This window comes from Anabrus simplex, chromosome X (assembly GCF_040414725.1).
Source record: "Anabrus simplex isolate iqAnaSimp1 chromosome X, ASM4041472v1, whole genome shotgun sequence".
Lineage (NCBI taxonomy): Eukaryota > Metazoa > Arthropoda > Insecta > Orthoptera > Tettigoniidae > Anabrus > Anabrus simplex.
The window spans coordinates 209,809,985-209,832,709 of record NC_090279.1 but is presented as its reverse complement, the minus strand read 5'-3'; the positions used below and the strand labels follow the sequence as shown (position 1 = coordinate 209,832,709).

The 22,725-nt window shown below is 38.9% G+C and overlaps 1 protein-coding gene across 9 annotated transcripts in view; it reads right to left on the bottom strand.

Annotated features, from left to right (window-relative positions):
* LOC136886379 (homeobox protein cut) overlaps nucleotides 1-22,725 on the bottom strand; it is a 473,229-nt gene that overhangs the window by 22,761 nt on the left and 427,743 nt on the right. For 6 of the 9 annotated variants that reach the window (XM_067159126.2, XM_067159128.2, XM_067159132.2 and 3 more), the window contains 2 exons: nucleotides 10,016-10,090; nucleotides 805-959 (listed from right to left, as the gene is read on the bottom strand). In XM_067159126.2, the coding sequence (XP_067015227.2) occupies nucleotides 805-959; nucleotides 10,016-10,090 (230 nt within the window). The remainder of the gene's footprint in view (nucleotides 1-804; nucleotides 960-10,015; nucleotides 10,091-22,725) is intronic. The other 3 variants (XM_067159131.2, XM_067159134.2, XM_067159135.2) reach the window with 1 other exon arrangement.

The following is a 22,725-nucleotide window of genomic DNA, read 5'->3' as shown; positions in this document are numbered from 1 at the left end:
TACTGTTAGGAAAATGAGAAAAGAGTGTATTTCCTACCTCATCCAGACTTTAATTCGAACACTGAAGATTAATAAAGACGAGATTTAGACATACAATGAACACTCTACTTAAGGGGACAGTCTGGAGATACACTGACATTTTTACATAATGCTTGGATTTTCGCAGAACTTTGCGGAAATGCCACCTAAATAAAAGTATGGATATCACGAACACGTATTTCATATATAATTAATAGTTTTCCACAAAAAATGAATTTTTAAATTTTTAATTTCATTTTTTGTAAAATTTAATTGAGATGTTAATGAAAATTTGGAATTACGTAGATAATACTTCTTTAAAAAGCACTGTGTATTGATTTTTCTGTATATAATTTATATAAGGAGATATATTGTACTAAAATTTGTGTAATTTTTAATGTTCTAAAATTTAGGATATAATGATCCCTACTACTTGAGAAAATTCTGCAATTAAAAATTCCATACACAGGTTTCCTAATATAGCTGTGGTATATATAGCTTACAAATTTTGTTACATTTGGCAGAATATTATGGAATAAAATGGAAATAATATTAAAATTATAATTAGCGGGAAAATGAAAACAAAGCACTATTAAAGTGATACATTGTTTGAATTCAACGGAATAACTTCGTCACAAAAAAAAAAGAAGAAACACAATCCTTTCCATTTCAGCCATAATTTATTTTTGCCAATATGACTAAAATATCGGTTTTTATCTCCAGACTGTCCCCTTAAATCAAGAAAATTACAAACTGTTTGGTAAATGGTTACGGAATGAATCTTACCTGTGATTGGTTGGGGGATTTGCTGTCGTTGCTATGAGTGTCCTCCACCTGTGTCTTCATCATCTGGCTTGCTTCGCTTAAGATGTGAGCTATCCTTTCTTCAGTCATGTTGTCCGCATCAGTTCGTGCGAATGTTGGAATTCCCGTGTCCTTTCCTGCGCGGACAACGCCATCACACGTGAGGTTAGTGTTACACTCTAAAAGGAAAGTATCACCTCACCTTAGCAAGAACAAGATGGAAACACAGAGACAAGTACGGGACAACATTTCTCAATCTTTTGTGTCTTATAAATTGGCGTGTGCGATTGAAAACAAAAAAATTAGAAATTGTTTTTTCCGAACACCCAGCGGTGACTGCTACGATACGACGGTTCAACTGTTGACGTGCTCTGGTTGCGATGTCAGAGTATTTAGTACATGTACTTTCTGCAACGTGTTTTAGACGTAGGATTTTAGCATATTACAAAAATTGGAAGAACAACTAAATACCTGGAGAGGGCAGTTGAAGAAGCAGGCATGAAAGTAAGTTTAACGATAAGTGAGGTAGTGAAAATCAGTAGAGAAAACAGAAAAATGAAGGATATTAGGTTTAATGGAAACATTCTTAAAGAAGTAGATGCTTTTAAATACCTAGAAAGTAAACTATGTATCAGATATAACTAGGTGGAAACTACCTACCAAAGCAAAAATTATGATGTATAAATCATATTATTTGCCAATATTGACCTATGGATCGGAATGTTGAAAAAAAAAAAACGACGGAGATGCGTTTTCTGCAAGGCATCTTGGGTAAAACGAGAAAGGACAAGATAAGAAATGAAACAATTCGAAACACGCTACAAATCAACCCTCTAAAAGAAATTGTTGAGAGAAATAGGGTGAAATAATTCGGCACGTCAAAAGAATGGGACAAGAAATATTACCAAAAGAGCTCTGGAATGGACAGAATCTGGAAGACCACGAACAGGATGGAGGGATCAGGTGGAGTATGGCGTAAATCGGAGAGGACTACAGTGGAAGGCAATGATGAACGATAGACTGTGGGGAAAAAAGAGAAGATTGGAATAGGCTCTGTGAACGACCTCCATAAGCAGAAACGTATCAGGAAGAAGATTTTAGCATATCGCCACGAATTAATGCAATTCAAAGAAATGAAGACAAAAATAGCTTTAATGTAGACTATTTAACTGTTGATAATACATGTTTTTATTGAGACATCTGGGGCTTTTGCCAGGTCAGAAAACAGGGTAAAATAAGCGGAGCACAATTCTCTGCGAAACGTAAAGAATTTCACCTCTTTTTCTGACACGGCGAAAGCCCGAAAGCCTGTTACCGTGTCTGCAATTACAGGCCGTGAAAGCTTCAATCTTAATACGTTTTTATTCAATTTCACAAGGCAACTAAAGCTTACAAAAATGATTGAGAAACGCTGTTTTAATATATTTTGGATATTCAGACACTTCATTGTTACTACTGCTGTCTGTGTTGCTACCTCATTCTTTAATTAATTTATAAATCATTGACCCCAACATGCACTATACTAATAAACATAACCAGTACAAGTAGAAATTATTGACAAGGCACTGCAAATAATATAAATAACAAAATACGTTAGTTCGCTGTGTGAGAGTTGACAGTACTGATATAGATATGAAAGCGAATTTCTGTACGAATTAAAAAAAAAATCCAACAAAAACAAACCAACCGAGTTACTTTAATTACATGCACTCTTAACTATGAACTTTGTGACTTGTTAATTTGGCAGCATTGAATGTCTCAGTGTGATAATGTAAAACAAATTTCGATTAATTGATTATTCCGGAACCTTGGCATCCTCTTAATATACAGGCTTATCCAAAAGTCCACTAACATTTGACGAGGCAATACTTCACAGAATATTGGAGATAGAGAAGTAATAATTGACAAACATGATTGGCAAGACATGGGGTGAAGTAGTGTTCGTGGCAGAATTGTGAGGTCCTTTCAGACAGTATGTACAACACTGGACATATTCGAGCGCGTTCGAAAATCTGCACAACGACGAGCACAAGCCTTCAGTTGGCATGAGGTGGGCATTTTGAACACCTCCTGTAAGGTAATGACCGAGTACATCAATACACGATGGCTAGTTCACGACAGAATCTGTTACCTCGGAAAATTCGCATTTCCTGACCCATGTATATATACACATTTTAATTAGTCCCAGAGGAGTCACCCTCAATTCACACAGTGATTCATTACTCCCACCCAGTATGCGACCAGATGTTTCGTCCGGATCCGATCTCAGGAAGGGGTCCGCTAAATGACCACGCAACTCTCATAAAATCATGTCACACTCCATGGTATCCATGAACGGCCAGCTCTTATGTTGCCATGAGACGGTCCCCATTTTGACATAAATGTGTGACAGAAGTGTAACCGTAGCAACCGTGCAGGCAGTGATGTAAAGTATGGATGGATGGCCAGACAGTGTTACCTAGCAACCGTGCAGGCAGTGATGTAAAGTATGGATGGATGGCCAGACAGTGTTACCTAGCAACCGTGCAGGCAGTGATGTAAAGTATGGATGGATGGATGGCCAGACAGTGTTACCTAGCAACCGTGCAGGCAGTGATGTAAAGTATGGATGGACGGCCAGACAGTGTTACCTAGCAACCGTGCAGGCTATGTCTTATGGCTTGTTGCTATCTGAAAGTAGAACCGCTGATGGATGCCCATGACAGAGAGACGTATTTATGACCATTTGATTTTCGCAAAGGGAAAAAGTGGTTTCTTTTATTATTGATACTCACGCACTCACTCACGTGTACACATAATAAATACTACAACGTTGATTTCTGGATAAGCTTTACTATTTCGGATGGTGTACGGCTTTTTATTGCTCCAGGAAAAGACCAGTGAGTCGCCGAAGACGGTTCCATTCGAACCAAGAATGAAGTAATTCAATGATCTTTTCTATAAGAGTGAATGTCGTCTCTCTTTCTTGTCATTTGATTTCAATGTTTATAACATCGATGCACACTAAATACCTTTCTGCTATATTACTTTAATTTACAGCGTTTTAACACATTTCTTGCCGAATTAAGGAACTGGTATACTAGTCAGTTAGTTCACAGACTTATCGAGTTATTCTCCTGTACAATGTTATTTCAAGTATAATATTAATGCACCAGATGGAATCATAATCTTAAAGTGAAGAACAATTAATTGCCATTCTCTCTCTCTGTCTTCAGACGTAAATCGCTATATTTAATTTCTTTAAATCTCTCTGTATTTTTCCCTTATTTCTGTATGGTAACCCTTATCTTAGAGCTATGTTTGACACACTTTTGTACATTATTTAACATTACGGATATTCCTCTTTGTCAATTTACCACGCCCTATATTAATCTGCTCTAGAAACTGGCGTGCATTAAAAGAAAGAAATTCTATTCTATCGATTTCCATACGCTCATACACACATACACACGTTAATATTTGGTAATAACATCAATAATACCAACCAGAGTCCAATAAGGTCTAATATCGCCTGCATTGCCCATTAAATTACGTACGAATAATAAACCGTGTCGACTCATTTCGTAGAAACCTCAGATTCTTATCACGTGGAATTAAAAAAAAGAGAGAGGACTATGGGGCTAGGAAGGGTTGGAAGTGGGGAGGAAAAAAAAACGAAGACTCTTTTAACATGCAATCCATATGGTGTTCTGTGAACACGCGAAGACTCACGCCCGTTCGTTCGTTTCGCTGGACAGTTGTTTTAGTTGGTTACGTAATTAATGAGATAAATAAAGTTACATAGACAATGATTCTCCCTTTCCTTTTTTTCCCTTTCATCAAACGGAAGTTATGTGAAAAAGTACTTCTTTTAGTTCAAAGAATAATAACAATAAATTGTATTTATAGGCGTGAGAATATATAATAGAAGTTTCTAATTTTTTTTACGTCAAAATGAGTAATTTAAAGGAAAGTTTTGTTCTCTTTGAATGCGATGATTGTATTTTTTAAAATATATAATTGAGAGGTGAGTTCAAAAAGTTTTCCTTTTAATAACATTATTAGATTGTTAGCAATCGTTCTGCATGGCAGCTGGGAGAAAGTGGTAATAAGGTTGAGAAAATGCGTGTTATTTTTGAGGTCACGTAATGTGATTAGAAAAATGACTGCCGAAATTTATATATTTATATAATTTTAAAAGTTCAAACCTTATTCTTCCATTACCACTTCCTATTGCAGCAGTTTATGTACAGTCAGTTTGCGTCGCAATGGTCTAGTGGTTAGCATAGCTGCTTCTTGCTTGTTTCAGGATCGATTGACAGCTCTGAAACCTAGATAAGGTTAACTCGAGGGCTTAAAACAGATTGCACCCAGCTTCAGGTAACTTATTTCTGTTATTAAGTGGATTAAAATCATTTTCTCAGCCGTCTCATCCACGCTTTTCCCACTTCATTGATTTATTATTTATCCTTTGGTGGGCACACGCACAGTACACACGCGGAACAAAAAATAAAACACACTCTTCTTCTTATTCATCATCTTTTACCACACAGTCTTCTCTGGTCACACGCCTCCAGTAACCTCTGTTTTGGATCTTGGTTTGGAACGTCCTAGGGCTGGCTGGCCTTTACACGCTCTGGGTCACATTTCCACCGGTCGTCGTTGTGACAATTGTGAATACATTATTTGTTATAGTTCTGAAGACGATCCTGAGGACGCAAGATCGAAACGCAGCAGCAGATTATAAACATTATGTCACCTAACATCCCCAAATTATTAATAGAAAAGAATAGCATTAAAAGAAATCTGACAACAAAATAATGTGAATTTTGAATTTTTTTCTTAATTTTAAATTAATGTTGCAATGGGAATGTCGGGAACAAATTTTGTCTTCTCGAAAGCTCCAGTCAGTATTTGTGCAAACGTTGGAGGTCAGTTACAGTAAGGACACGTTGCCGTATCAAGTAACCTTGCATATTTTAGTTTTTAAATACGTCATATGCCAAAATCGTGACCGATTTCCTCCATGGTGTAAAGATAAACCACTGAATTCGTCGAAACTGAAACAAAGAGAAGCGGAAAGTTCTCTGAAGGGTGTTTGTCAACGCAAGGGAGCGTGGCTTATTTGCTCTACATATTCATGATTTTACTGCCTGAAGATAATCGAGGCAACAATAATTATTAAACGTTACTTAAATGGGAAAATTAATCAATAAATAAGATGGAGTAAAAATAAACTCTTTACGCATTCTAAATTTTAAAAATCCACTTATTTAACGGCCATTTGTAACAATTCTAAGAAAAAATGTTTAACTGTGACCGAAGCATGCTACTGCAATTTGCTTTTATGTCAGATCAAAGAAGAGAGAGATTTGTTTCATATTATTCACGTTTAACAACTGTAGCCAAATTAAGCGTTACACAGAATCGTGTGTTTATTCGAAAGAGGAGGCCATGACGAAAAGCGTGTAATCTCAGCAATCGCGCCAACTGGTTGCCAAGTCAACAGCTAATTGTTGGCTGAAGGAGAAGGAACCGAACCGAAACAAAAAATAGTGATAGCCTTCTTCTAACAACAGCACACAACTGGCTGGAGATCCATCACAATGTCTATTCGATAGCTAATTTGATAACGAGATTTTCAAGTTTGTGATTTACAGCATTTCTCCATTAGATATTCCATCACATTTATGCCCGTTAACCGTCATGTCAGTTTATAACGAACGAATTCTCTCCTGATATAATTCAAAGCTGCATGATGAAATGAAATGAAATGGCGTATGGCTTTTAGTGCCGGGAGTGTCCGAGGACAAGTTCGGCTCGCCAGATGCAGGTCTTTCGATGTGACTCCCGTAGGCGACCTGCGCGTCGTGATGAGGATGAAATGATGATGAAGATGACACGTACACCCAGCCCCTGTGCCAGCGAAATTAACCAATTAAGGTTAAAATTCCCGACCCTGCCGGGAATCGAACCCGGGACCCCTGTGACCAAAGGCCAGCACGCTAACCATTTAGCCATGGACAAAGCTGCATGATTATGTTGTAGTTTGCAATTTTTTACATTTACGTTACAATGAGTTTCTGTGGTGTATGTCTGTGAGAATCCTTTTAATGTATGTGAACTACTTTAAGCAATCTGAGGCACACTTTGTGATGAAGATTGCTTGTCCTATTTTTGCCACATTCATAACAACGCACTTCATGATTTTGTATACTGGTAATTTATGCTACTATGTTGTAATTGTAATGAATTTATTAAGGTAGTTTTACCAACGCTGGTATTTGGGATTTACATAAACGGTGGTGCCATTAATCGGATCAGAAAGATATCATCAGTGGATGTTCAGGAAGTCAGAGAAAGCTGACGCAAGCTTTGCTCATGTGCATAGGCTACGTTTCTTCTCGTCATATTAACACGGATATGTTTTTAGTTTGTGGAAAACAGAAGTAAATTTTTTGACAGTAAAATCTCGTAAATTGGAGTATTTAGGACATACCGTGAAGAACAGGCGAAGACATGCTTTACTGCTATTCATACTCCATTAGAAGATAGAAAGAAATGAAAGACCTGAAAGAAGAAGAATTTCTTGGCTGAAGATCTTGAGACCAACGTTCAATTCGAATTCACAGAGACTTTTTAGGTCAGATACAGATAAAGGGTGTCTTGCCATGCTCATCGGCAACCTCTGTAACTGATAGACACACCGAGAAGAAGAAGAAGAAGAAGAAGCCTCTTTGTGCTTACGTTTCTTCCTCTCCCTACATAAAGTCTGTTCTGTTCGGCACTGGTAAGTGGCACCTTTTTGAAATCGACACGACCTGCTCTTTTGTCTAATTGTCGTTTCCTGAAATTCCACTTATAAAAAACTGCCGTATGCCTCGACAATGTATTTTTTTTTGCACTTTATGTGTGTATGTAATTTCGGCTAACAGTTACTATAGCGTGACAGTGTTACAACTCTTTAAAGGTGTGTTTAGTAGTTAGCAATATTTTACACAAAATGACTTCACTTAAATCGGGCTAACGCGTGATTTCGCTACGCTTTCTCAGAAAGAACTGACCTCCCGGAACCGAAACCGGGAGATTGAAGTGCATCGATTCCTCATTGTGGCTTTGGATATTTTCAAAAACCGTTCTTACTGGCGGAGGCGTAAATTCTTGCCCTGAGTATTTATATAGACAACTTGACTGAAGTATGCACTGTTTGTATTTCATGACTTTTTAAATGCTTCTCTATAGTCTATTCGTCTCTCTCAATTTTCCAAACTCGAATTACGATTTCTTATAAAACGCAGTTACATCAAATATATAGGGGCATTTAGTAACCCAGCTGAGATTCGGGACTCTGGGATAACCAGTCTAAAAACAGGAGAATCCTGAATAAATGGGAAGAATCGTGAAGCTGCTAGCTTATAATGAACGTAATTGAAGCCTATTGAAAAACACAATTATACGTTAGTAAATATACCAACTTCTCAGCTGTGTGTCTGAGAGGGTAGAAAGTGAGGATGTAACTTTGCAGGTGAGAAAGGGCGGGCGGTTTGTAGCCACTTGTGGCTCGGCAGTAAGTCTGCTCGGGGTGGCTGTAGGCTTCCAACTGACCGGTCAAGGAGCTTGGCCTGGGAGCATTAATTATTCTACTTAGCAGGCTATTAGAAGGCCAAGAGGTGCCGCCACACTCACTTGCCTGCCGACATGGCACGCCCCGGGGATAATACAACATTACTACGGATTGCTGCGGAAGATGAACCACAGGTCAGGCTTCTTGAACTACATTCGTGAGTAATGGAGGGCAGATTTGGACTCTCCATGATTGAGTATGAAGACCATAGAGGATAAAAGAAATAGTCTGACGCCCGACACTATCGGAAAACCACCAAATGTTTCTGTAAAGCAGTATTTTTTCTGTAAAGCAATATTTTATTCTGTAACACAGTTTGAAAAATCCGGCTGATTCTGTTTGTTTGCCTGTGTCAGACATGTATTTTCTGGCAATTCCTTCGTTTGCCTAAACTCGTATGACCACCACCAAAAGCAACAACATAGTCGCATTGTATTGTGTTTTCCGTATTTTAATCCCTATTATGAGTGGTACAATTATTTTGTTTCAATTATTACACATTATTGCACACTAGTCATTCATTTAGTATAATGTAGGCTATTATATTTTTGTTAACACAGTGAGAATACAAGAATTCATTATTTAAATCGCTAATTTTAGAGTAACGAGTTAGAAATGGCGTATTCCTTTAGACAATCTATATTCTCACTTTAAGAACCAATACGACGTAAGAACAAAATTCTAAAACTTTAAGAATGGTCCAGAAGTCTGAGGAAATGATATCTTATAATGAAATTGCTGAAGTAATTTGTAAATAATATAAACATAAAACATCATTTTTCTACGCACTAGTCCACGTTAGTTACGCCATATTGAACCATTGCATCTGGCTATATTCTGTTAGCTGCCGCTGTTGCTTCGTAAGTGACGGTATACGATCTGTATGAAATGTTTGACCGAATACAACTGTCGCATTATGTTCACTGACCGGCTGAAGTCGAACATAGTCTAAACCAGCTTATGCAGGCCTCAGATTGGAAACTCCAAAATTTATCAAGTAAGTGCCTCAAATTCCAGCTCTAATAGAACTGGGTTGGTTGAGCAGAAGACGTCCCCCCCCCCTCCCCCCCGGTGGTATTAAACCCAAGATGTCTCGAGTTACGATTAAGTGCAATAATCTCTGAGAGAAAGGAAAATGCTAACAATGATGCAAACTCATTCCTACAGGTACCCGAGAGTCCTAATTTTTCAAGCTAAACCTTCGGTGTGTATGTCCAACCCTTGCCCTTTTTCTCTACGGAGTCGGGTGTGAAGTGAGAGGTATCTTCCTAGCGAGTTTTTACGATCAGATACCCTTCCTGACGCCAACCTCATCAGATGAGTGAATGAGATGAAATGATTTGTGATAAAAACTACATCCAACAACTTACCAAAGCAAGTACATATTTCACATTCCACATTTCCTAGCATGTAGAAAAGTGATTAAGTTGCCCTTTGAGAAAATCAGAGAAGAGGCACACAATGATCAGTATGAGCATGTAACAAATATTTGGTGAAAAGTTGGGTTACGACAAGGATAAAATGAATATTTGGCTCGAAGGTTTACGGAGAAAGGGATAATGGAAAAGGTTTTATGTGCATGTTACTAACCGTAGTCCATGTTGTTAAACTTCGGAGATGGAACAGGGCCTGGAGGTTCCAACATGGAAGGTCGGGGGCCGTGGCCTGGGGAAAAGAAGACAAGAAAAAGAGATGAAGGGTTAAGAGAGGAAAAATTGCACTACATTGACACTTCCTTGAAAAGAGATTTCCTCTCTCAAAAATGGTACACATTATATTGTAACTACGGGACAGGATGCATATAGGAGAGTCAGTTTCCAAACCACATTGGCGGTAAAAAATATACAGGGAATTAAAACACAGGGTTATACAGTATGCTTCAAAATTATAGGTATAAACTGCAAGTGTGTGTAAAGGGTAATGACACAAGAAAAAAAAAGTGTTAATAAACGTACGTCTAGAAACTGACAGTTTCCGAGATATGCTGTAATTACACTGGCAAACTTTGTAAGGTTGTAGACATGATACGGGCTTTTGGGCTTATGCCGTGTAGAGAAAACAGAGAACTTTGCTGAGAAGAAAATCTCGACTGTGCACGAGGAAGTCTTCTACAGTAATGAGGGTTTGAATTTAAGAATATTTTTTTCCATTCTTCAGCTTTGTTCTATTCTATCCTGGTGTCTTTCATTGCTTTTATTTTATCAGTTTCTATTTTCTCCTACCACATTCGTCCCTGATTCGCCTGATGTCCTCTCTGATACTTCTCAAGGACGCACGGTGTGACAGAACATCTCATTTGGAGCTTAATATTGTCGCCAGCTCCCGCCTGGAGCGCTGTGCCAGCATACAGCGAGTCACCTGGTGACGAACGAGCGTACCACTACAATTCTCTCACGGCCGACTGGATCCCTCGCTGCGCTCCTCAGCTAACTAGAGCGACGCATCAAGTCGGCCGTGCTTCTCTAATAAAATATTCTTAAATTCCAACTCTCATTATTGTTGAACCCTTCCTCGTAAACAGTCGAGATTTTCTTCTGAAGACGCTGAGCAAAGTTCTCTGTGAAACGTTAAGAGTTTCGCCTTGTTTTCTTGATAGGGCATAAGCCCAAACGCCCATATCATGTCTATAATTACGGGTCGTAAAAGCATCACTGTTAACGTTACAAGGTTGTTCATGCTTTATGTATAGATACTGTACCAGGTTCTAACAGCGTCTTGTATTTGTAGCAGCATTTGGTTGTCATGCTACCTTACATGTTGGCACGTCCATTTATGAATGGATGTTAACCATCTTTTCGTTCGAAAATGTGTGAACATGAACAGCACATTGTAACGGTTGCAAGTGTAATTACATGATATCTCGGAAATGGTTAGTTTCTGTACCTATGTTTATTAGGACTTTTCTCATTGTTTAAGGGTCCTCTACACACCCCTACAGGTTGTACATATAATTTTGAAACAGCTGTACTAAATTTATCGAAAGGGATAGCTCAGTGTATCAAGGAGCATATACAGTACGCATGGAAATTTGGATAAAATAAGTTATCCCTGAAATGACTTATTCTTTTTTGTAACTTCTTTGAATCAACTATAGAAAAACGCTTAGTTTTTTAAGGTTTCAGATTAGTTTTCTCCACTTACGCTAGTGATAGGAGAAGCCCGCCTGTTGGCCATGATCGTTAAGGTGTTAGTTCTCTGTGGTTAGCCGTTTGGTGTCGTGTTTATGGAAAAATTGTCACTATCAGAAATTTGGCCGGGAGGGTAGAAAAGATGGTGGTATTCAATTTCTAGTCACTAGTTTGCGTTCCAGAAGCCTGGATTCAGTTCATTGTTCCTCCGCATTTTCGTATGGATGAGGGCATATGACGCTGTTGACGATGGTTATGGGGACATTAAACCTTGACCCTTGGTCTTCTTGATTGTTGTGGTTCTTTGTCCATACGGTTCAAAAATTCTACATTATATTGGTCATTTTAGGTGTTCAAGGTGTCTTCAGCATCCTTCGGTACGTACACATTTCAAAAGCTTGCCATTTGCACATGTAGTGTTAATGCCTCAGCGCCGTATAGTAGGATGCTGAATACGTAGCACCGGAGTAGTCGTGCCCGTAGTGTAATGGAAAGGTCACGGCTTGTCAAAAGTTTTCTAAGTTTATGAAAAAAAGTTCTGGCCTGCTCTACAATGGATCTCAGAAGCAAGGTGCTCCAGTATTTAAATATTTCAACACTTGCGATGTGGTCTTTTCCTGCTTTGAGATTCCCCTGTGAGTGGGGGGTGGTAGAGTAGCACCCACGGTACCCATTGCCTGTCGTAAGAGGCGACTAAAAGGGGCCCCAGGGGCTTTTTAACTTCAGAGCATGCGTTGGCGACCACGAGGTCCTTAGCAGAGTCCTGGCATTGCTTCCAAGTACTTGTGGCAGGCTCCTCACTTTCATATATCCTATACGACCTCCCTTGGTCAACTCTTGTTCTTTTCCGACCCCAACGGTAGTATTAGAGCATTCGATGCCGAGGGAGTCTTTCATTTTCACGCCCTTTGTGGCCCTTGTCTTTCTTTGGTAGTCGCTTAAGCACGGCCAGTATTCGGGAGATAGTGGGTTCGAACCCCACTGTCGGCAGGCCTGAAGATGGTTTTCCTTGGTTTCCCATTTTCACATCAGGCAAATGCTGGGGCTGTAACTTAATTAAGGCCACGGCCGCTTCCTTCCCACTCTTAGCCCCTTACTGTCCCATCGTCGCCGTAAAGCAACTGGTAAAAGAAAGAAAAACTTTCCTTGGCCGATACCTTCATTTTTTGACGAAATTCGGATCCGTTCCAGTTTTTCTCTCTGAGTAATGTTATATGGAGGATTTTTTTACTTCCTCTCACCATCCCACCTACTTTGAGACTACTCCGAATACCATCATCTTTACTACTTACAATCATCCACTTGGTCGTCTTTACATTCAGCCTCAAGCCCAATTTGCCTTCGAATACAAGTTTCGATTGTTAAAAGTTCTCGAATGCATTGTATTTCATTTTGCCTATCACTGACTGACGCACTAAGGATGCAGAGCTAATAACCTCGATAGCTCAAAACACACACGAAACGAATCAGCAACAAAAGGGACAACTACAACAGTTCTTAGATTTCTGTACAATCATGTTTTATTTTTCTTTAGTGCAGGAGACATCACAGGGAATTACATCGCAAGACAGTACAAAAGGAAAGCGGAATGTGAGACATCTAGCGGCAGCTTTGGGATTACAGAGACTGTGCCAATTTTCTGCCTGACGTAGGGACCTTTAATCTCTTAGGTAACATCCATGATGTTGCATTGTCTCTTCTCTGCTGATAGTATTCATAAATTACTAGAGGGATTTGTATTTTGCATCTTATATCTTCTGTAATAAGTCTTCATTTTTGTAAATTAAAATCTCTCTGGTTATATGCTGAGGTGCTCTGTTTAAAATTTAGTCACACGAACATTTTCTGTATATTTGACGAACGAACACCAATTTCTTCCAAGTTATATTTTATTTTATATTAAATGTTTTCCTGTGAAGCCATGTCGTGTTCGCCTGTGTTTCTTTGTGGTGTAATCTTAGCCGGAGTGGATAAAATACGCCTGTGTTTTAACCATCACACACAATAAGAGAGGGGGGCTGTATTAGATAAATATCAAATTATATTCTAATCAACTCTCCAGACCAACGAATATGCATATATTTAAAAAAAGAAACCGCACAAGCGCAATTCGAGAAAGATAGGTTCGGTTGGTGTTTTGTGTTGTAGAGACAGGCGCGGTGAAATGGGGAGAAGAGGAGAGAAGGGGTATTATCTTTGACTTATCGGAGAAAGGAAGTTCTCATTGGCCCAAAACAATAGGAAAAAGAGGACTGTGCATGAAGGGAAGGAAGGGGGACAGGGGATAAAAGAAAAGAGCTGATAAAAGCGAGAAGATAATATCGGTGAGAAGGGAAATGTACATGCATATATAAGAGATGGAAAGAAGAGAAAAAGATATGGAGGGGGAGGAGGTTAAAACGAAACGGAGAATCGTGTTATACAGGGGTTTTGAAAAAGAAGAGAAAGGCTAACTAATTTATTTTTTTAATTGCAGTATCCCTAATTTCTACACATACATACCACACAAACACACAGATAGTTCCGGTTGATATTTCATATTCTTTTGTAGTCTGTAAAAATTCCCAGTCGCACGGAAATATATATTTAGCGATAGCCTTGTCTGTCTTTCTGTCTGTCCGTGGCAGTAGACACACAGAGCTTCCCTCTCTCAACGCTCCCTGCTTAATTGTGAGTAATTTCATCTGCATTGTTACACAGACAAATATATTTCAACACGCCCACCCACACACGAATAACTGAACGCTAAATTTACACAGAATAAACAAGAAAATCAAAACATTTTAATGATTTACTTCTACCTTTAAGAACGTGTATTTTAATCAAATGTCTTTCGTCACGTCATTTTAATCGGTGGTGCAGAAAATAGGGCCTAGCACACTTCAGCTGTTTAAGTATTTACCTCTTCAGGCAACCAAGTTCAAAAATATTTGAATTATATAAAATACATTCTAGATTTATTTAAATTCGAGGCCCATTTACAAGAAGTACCGTATTCATATTTTTTACTGGGGCAATTTTGTCACTAACCCATTGTCATTGGTGATTGGAATAATAATAATAATAATAATAATAATAATAATAATAATAATAATAATAATAATAATAATGGTCTCACGAGCTCCCCCTGCGGATCAGTGGTAGAGTGTCGGTGCTCGGATCCCAGGATTGTGGGTTCAAACCCGCGAGAAGTAAAAAAAGAAAGGATTTTTTTGAAGGGCGGATTAAAAGTGAATTCGGCACTCTATGCATGTAAAAGTTCTCTGCTGACATATTTCGTGTTTACCCAACTAATTTCATGAAAATATCAGCAAGAGGTCGCTTAAAAATAGTTCTGATCACTCTGCCATCTGGTAATCGAAAACGGAACGTCAAACCTGACACGCAAGCAGCCTAAATGACGTCGAACAAAAGCACCTGCAAACGATAGCTGAGGCCGTATGATGACGATGACGATATTATTATTACGTCCCTCAACTATCGTAGGTTTTTCGGAGACGCCGAGGTGCCGGAATTGCGACCCACAGAAGTCAGGAGGCTGATGTACGAGAGCACTTCATATTGCCTACCACCGGATCCGAATCAAACGCGCCAACTTGAGTTTAAAAGACCAGCGCTCTATCGATAGGTGAGGGACAAAATCCCGGCGCCGCGATATTTTTTTTTTTTTTGCTACGGGCTTTACGTCGCACCGACACAGATAGGTCTTATGGCGACGATGGGATAGGACAGGCCTAGGAGTTGGAAGGAAGCGGCCGTGGCCTTAATTAAGGTACAGCCCCAGCATTTGCCTGGTGTGAAAATGGGAAACCACGGAAAACCATTTTCAGGGCTGCCGATAGTGGGATACGAACCTAGTATCTCCCGGATGCAAGCTCACAGCCGTGCGCCGCGATATTTCATTGGGATGTACAATCAGTGACCTTATAGAGAAGAAGGCCACAGTTTTTTTTAGCACTGGATCTGGTAACGGTAGAGATCGTAGATTTTGATAACATAATAGAAAAATGTTGGCAGATAAGTAACATAATATGCCATCAAACTATTATATCTCATCATGGACAATGAGAATTCGTCAAGGGAGAATTATTGGACCTTCTTGTTTTCTTATATATACAGTATATATAAATGATATGAATAAAGAACTGTAAGCAGAGGTAAGGCTTTTTGCAAATGATGTTTTACTGTATAGAGCAAAACTTCAGTTACAAGATTGTGAGCAACTGCAAAAAGATCTCGACAATGTTGAGAGATCGACAGCAGGCAATGGTATGTTGATAAACGGGATTAAAAGTCAGGTTGTGTGTTTCACAAATAAGAAACGTCCTCTCAGTTTTAATTACTGCGTTGATGGGGTGAAAGTTCCTTATAGTGACCACTGTAAGTATCTAGGTGTTAATATAAGGAAAGATCTCCATTGGAATAATCACATAAACATGCTTGTAAATAAAGGGTACAGATCTCTGCACATGGTTATGAGGATATTTAGGGGTTGTAGTAAGGATATAAAGGAGAGGGCATATAAGTCTCTGGTAAGGCCCCAACTAGAGTATGGTTCCAGTGTATGGGACCCTCATCAGGATTGCTTGATTCGAGAACCGAAAAAAAAAATCCAAAGAAAAGCATCTCGATTTGTTCTTAGTGATTTCTGATAAAAGAGTAGCGTTACTAAAATGCTGCAAAGTTTGGACTGGGGAGACTTGGGAGAAGGGAGACGAGCTGCTTGGCTAAGTGGTATGTTCCGAACTGTCAGTGAAGAGATGACGTGGAATGACGGTAGTAAACGAATACGTTTGAGTGGTGTTTTTAAAAGTAGGAAAGATCACACTATGAAGATGAAGTTGGAATTTGAGAGAGCATATTGCGACAAATATTCGTTTATAGGAAGGGGACTTAGGGATTGGAATAATTTACCAAGGGAGATGTTCAATACATTTTCAAATTCTTGGTAAGCATTTAAGAAAATACTATGTAAACAACAGATAGGGAATCGGCCACCTGGGTGACTGCCCTAAATGCAGATCAGTGGTGATTGATTGATTGATTTGATATTTCCTAACTGATCGCAGTCATTATGTCAATTCCTAGCAATTACAACACCCAGTAACGCGTCGCATCCTTCTCTTGTCAAATCAAAGACTTTCGAAATCACAAAAAAAAAGACTTGTCACTCAAGTGCATGTTATGGTCCACAACGATATCTTTTCAGAGAAACAAAGACAACCCTGTGACAGATACTAGAGTACACGCGTGCCCTCTCTCACACACACAACTAAGATGACAGATATATCAAAGGATATCCATCTCCATACACATACAAAAAAATTATAAATCCCAAAGTACAATAATATTAAAAACAAAGAAGAAAAAATGCGCACACATATAAATGATTTGCATATGTCGGTTGAGGCAGGCACCCTCTCGCAGGACGAGAAGGGATGTAGGTCTGACAATATAATTACCAAAGCACATTCTCTCACCCCCTCCTCTCCAACCCCCCTCCCACAACGTTATGTGAGTCTGGCTGCATCTCCTCTCGTGTGTCCGTCCACTCCTTCTCCGCTCAGTCCCCTGACGACGAAAAACAAAAGCATGACTGATCTTTCTATACTCCATCCCTCCTACGCACTCAGCCCCCACCTCCTCCTCTCCCAGTGAAACACTCTATACCTCCCCTCTTTCCTCCCTCAACCCATTCGTTCCTGTCAGATCCTTTCTCCATAACATAAATGCAGATTTCATCCTCGAAACAAAAGAATGTCGCCATTCTTTTATGTTTTTTCCAAATTGGAATTATGATTAGAAATTATTGATAATAATAATAATAATAAAACATCAGTCTGTAACATGATATTCGAGACAGGACAGTGGCCTGTTGACTTTCTCACTACAATTATGGTCCCTATAGCAAAGAAGAGTAACGCAGTTAAATTTGAAGGTCACAAGACTGTAAGTCTCATTTCCCATACAGCAGAAGTACTGCTTAGAGTCCTAAATCGGAGACTGTACAATAAGTTACATGAATTCTTTATGGATGAGCAGTATGGATATATGAAAAAAAAGGGGACAAGAGATGCTACTGGGTTATTAAGAACCATTGGCGAATGATGTATTGAAAAAGGAAGATTTGTGTTTGTGGTTATTATTGATCTTGAAAAATCTTTGACACAATACAATGGGAGAAATTAATGGACATACTAAAGAAAAAAAGAGTAGATTGGAAAGAAAGAAGACTGATAGAGAATCTTTACATAAATCAGACAGTTCAGGTAAGAGTAGGACATAATTTGTCGGAAGAAAGCGAAATTGGTAAAGGGGTTAGACAAGGTTGTTTGTTGTCCTTCACCAACCTTGCTTAATATGTACCTTGAGAAATAATTAGAAGTTGTTATCAAGGTAAGGAAGGAGAAAAGAAAGAAAATTGAATGCATCAGATTTCATTTTTTCTCCCAGGATATGATATGATATGATATGGCGTACGTATGGCTTTTAGTGCCGGGAGTGTCCCAGGACAAGTTCGCTCGCCAGATGCAGGTGTTTTGATTTGACGCCCATAGGTGACCCGCGCGTCGTGATGAGGATGAAATGATGATGAAGACGACACATACACCCAGCCCCTGTGCCAGCGAAATTAATCAATTATCGAACCCGGGACCCCTGTGACCAAAGGCCAGCACGCTGACCATTTAGTTATGGAGCCGGACTCTCCCAGGATGACAGTGTACTAAGTGAAATTGAATCAAGGTGCAGCAAAGGTATTGAAAGTGAGCTCGAGAGCCCATCAGTGGTACCTATTCTGTAAGAAAGTTTGTTGTTGTTGTTTTCCTGCTAGTGGTTTTACGTCGCACCGACACAGATAGGTCTTGTGGCGACGATGGGATAGGAAAGGCCTAGGAGTTGGAAGGAAGCGGCCGTGGCCTTAATTAAGGTACAGCCCCAGCATTTGCCTGGTGTGAAAATGGGAAACTAGGGAAAACCATCTTCAGGGCTGCCGACAGTGGGATTCGAACCCACTATCTCCCGGATGCAAGTTGTTGTTTTTAAAGAAGTCACACTTCAAGGTCTCGCAGTGTAAGGAAACTGCGTGCTGTTAGTGTAGCGGAGGATAGCGTTGCGTGTGAGTTGTAGGAATATTAAGAGACAGAACGACGAAACACCCAGCCCCCGAGTCAAGGAAATTAGGGATAGGCCTAAATGATTAAAAATCCCATGACCCTGCCGGAAATCGAACCCAGGACTCCAAGGCCAGAACACCAAAACGCAACCATGTCAGCTAAGGAGCCGGGAGTAATTACCATGGTTTCAGCTAATGTGTGCAGGTATTTTGATTTGAGGCCGTTTAAGCTGCCTGCGTGTCAATTTCGCGGTTCCGGTTTACTTTACCCGACGGCAGAGAAACGGAGTACTGTTGGGCGATGTAAAGCTGAAATTTAATTTTTAAAATTTCGGGTAAACACTGAATGTGTCACCAGAAATATCTTACATGCCCACGTCGTACGACACGAAGTGTCTAATGGACTTCTTTCCTGCCCTTGAGAATTAAAACCACCACTGCCGCGCTTGTACTCATGTGATCTACCATTCATCCACAGGGGGAGGTAGAATAATATAATAATAATAATAATAATAATAATAATAATAATAATAATAATAATAAGTCAGCCAACCGCGAAGTGCTATGAACCATCATTCGTTGATGTTCAACATTTTTAAAACACTCGTATGACACTGAGATCTAAATATAAACTGTATAATTCGTAGGGTAGAGTGAGACAATAAAACAAAAGCAGAGGGTAGAAAGTGGAATGTGTCCTGTCTTAAAACTATGCGATGCAACAGCTAAGTTACGTGGTATCTATGCGAAGCTCTGTTCTCGGTTTCCATGGCAACCGAACCGTTTTGCTCTATGTGGTACAGTTGGCTTTGCATCCTTGGATAGCCACCAAATGATGAGTCCGATGCATTTTTAAACCTAAAAATAAATGGCGAAAGAAAACTCATTGGAATTGGCAAAGAAAATGCACTTCGTTACAAATAGATCATAGTATGTTCGTTATTTGAGGGGCAGACGTACGTGTAAAAGAATTTCTTATTTGTGGAGGCACTTGATTAAGTATAAACTTACATAAAAGTCATGCAAACAGCTGTGAAACTGTTGCGTTTTTTGCTTGTTATAGGAGTGAAGTAACCTGAACAATCGAGTGTCTTCAAATTAAAGAAATATTAAATAGGTTATAACTTCATATGAATCCTATTTAGTCAGCGAGCCATGAACTCTAATAATTAGGAGGAATACATTTTGGAATTCCGTTATGACTGATCTGTTTCCCTTATATAGGCCAGAATTTTGTTGAGATTGATTCGAATCAAATGCATGAAAATTCCAGTGTGAGATAATGACCGATTTTTATTTTGTGTACTATTGGTACGTAAAACTATTATTATTATTATATTGGTTACCAACTACCTAAGTATATGCATCCACTATTCCTTATATCAATATTAATATAGTTCATTTAAACGAAAAAATTAATATAAAATATAGCACACAATGTGTGTATTTATGGAATTATCTTCCAAAACAATGCGTATTTCCTTTGTTTTTTATGTAGGGCCTAAGTTTACCCACTGGTACGAATGACTTGGTGTTTTGTTATCAGCTAAACGTACCACATACTATGCATATCACGAATATTCAACATTCAGTCTGTAAAATACAAACATGTTGTTCAAAACTGACCTTCTTTCCTTATTTTTTTGCGATAAAATATTATATGTTAGGGAAGGTGTTGTGCAGTACTATCTGTTGTGATCCTCATATTTCATACACGAGTAGCTTATCGTGTATTATTTATTCTGGGAGGCCAAGTCTTAAGAGTCAACTACCTTCGTGTATTATAATAAAAATCCGCAATTCTAGCCTTTCAGGTAAGCAATTCAATACTGAAAACATCCTAGGGATACGAGCTACGAATATTAGGTAAATAAAATATAATAAAGTATGAGAATATATTTTTTATTTATTTCTAAACATTACAATCCTTTTCTTAATCATCGTTATCCGGTCGATTAGATTAGCAGTTTGCCTTTTTCTACCACTACGAGCACTAATGTGGGTGAATGCAGTGTTTCACTTAAGCCCTTAAACTACATTCGGTGTTTTCAAAATATTAAAAAAAACGCCTGAGGGTATTGAACCAAGGAAAACATTACAGAATGACTCATGTAAATAAGTTAATTTGGCTAGAATTTGAATAAAAACGAAAACGAGTAAAGAAATAAACGATTTTAGGCTGTTTTCCCGGAACTGCATGTAGGCCGGAAGTGATTTTCGAATTATTTTTTTTAAGTTTGATAGAGCTATCCAAGACTTACAATTAAAAACATTTCCGGGACCTTTAGCCCTTCAACTTTCGGCACAATTGAAGAAATTGCTTGATTTTACATTAATACACAGAATATCGTATACAAACAGATTACGTGTGATAAACATGGCCTCCTGAGATATCACGTTTTAAATTGTAACTTCAGATGTTGATATCTAGTACGCTCTCCTTCCAATCTTTGAACTGCTGACTCATTTCTCCTAACTTCACGCATGCACAGAATGTTTCTTCATGTGACAGCCACGGGGATAAAAGTGTCTTCCAAAGAACATCAATAAACCAATACTCGTTATCTGAGCGCATTAAATCTTCGTCTTTTCTAATTAAAAAAATATCTTCCAAGTTTATACATACATTCGTCTATGAATGGAGGCCATAAACTTCTCAGATAACAATTGATACATGATCAGTAATTACAGACAGAGAAAGATAGCGATATTACTGAAAGACTTGACACGATTTATGAAACAGATGAGGGTAGTTGCGTTTTTAAAAGATGGAAAATATATTATGAACCAAAAAAATCCCCGGGCAATGTATTGATGTGGATTTTAAAGGGAGGATTATCATAGGATGAATGATACAGACCAGGGCCGGTGACAAGGCCAGGGGGCGGGGGGGGGGGGTACAGAGTGGGCTAAAGCCCAGGGGCCCGGGACCAAAACATTAATTACAAATTTAACTAATTTTAAATGTCAATAAGAACACATAAACTTTTGTTGTTTAAAGCGGGAAAAAAGAAATTAAAGTAAAGTGTGTGTTAGTGTGCAGCAGAGAAGTATGACGTTAGCGTTGTTGTTGTTGTTACCAATTTATACCAATTTTGAACTATATTTCTTGGGGTAAATGCGAAAGAATATGCACTAATTTTGCAACAAAGTGGCGCAAAGGTTACACTACAAATGAATCACAATTCTCGCTTCGAAAGATACACAAAAAATACACCAACGTTACACCAACATTACATCGATTTTTAACCATTATATTTGTGGGGTAAATATGAAGAAAACTGTACAAATTTTGCACTAAAATGACTCCAGTGTGATTCCACAAATGCACCCAAATCCTTGGTGGAGCATTTTTGAAGCAACTTTGGTTCAACAGTGGTGTTGACAATATAGAAAGTTGAAAGGAAAACGTCGGTGTATTTTTGACGCGAAATTGGTGCACAAATGATCTGGTTAATGTACATGGCAACCAGTGTTCGTCTGTGTACACTGGTCAGTAGCGTCATCTTCTCACTGTGCGCTTTCTTCCTGTAACTAAGAGCTTGTATCAAGTGAACCACGTTCTGCTACCAGTGTTGTCTATGTATACCAGGTCAGTAGCGTCATCTTCTCACTATGCGCTTTTCTCCTGTAGCTAAGAGCTTGTATCAAGTGAACCACGTTCTGCTACCAGTGTTGTCTATGTACACTAGGTCAGTAGCGTCATCTTCTCACTGCGCGCTTTCTTCCTGTAACTAAGAGCTTGTATCAAGTGAACCACGTTCTGCTACCAGTGTTGTCTATGTACACCAGGTCAGTAGCGTCATCTTCTCACTGTGCGCTTTCTTCCTGTAACTAAGAGCTTGAGAAAATCTCGTAACAAATCAACCCCGTTCTACTTCTCAGTCGAGAAATAAAATCCTTAAACTGGGACCGCTAAACGAACCAAGGGCCTTAGAATAAGAGACAGGCGCTCTAAATCAATACCACAGGGCTGGCTAATAATAATAATAATGATGATAATAATAATAATCTGATTACTGACTATATATGGTCTGTTTCTAACAAGGTAGAGGAAT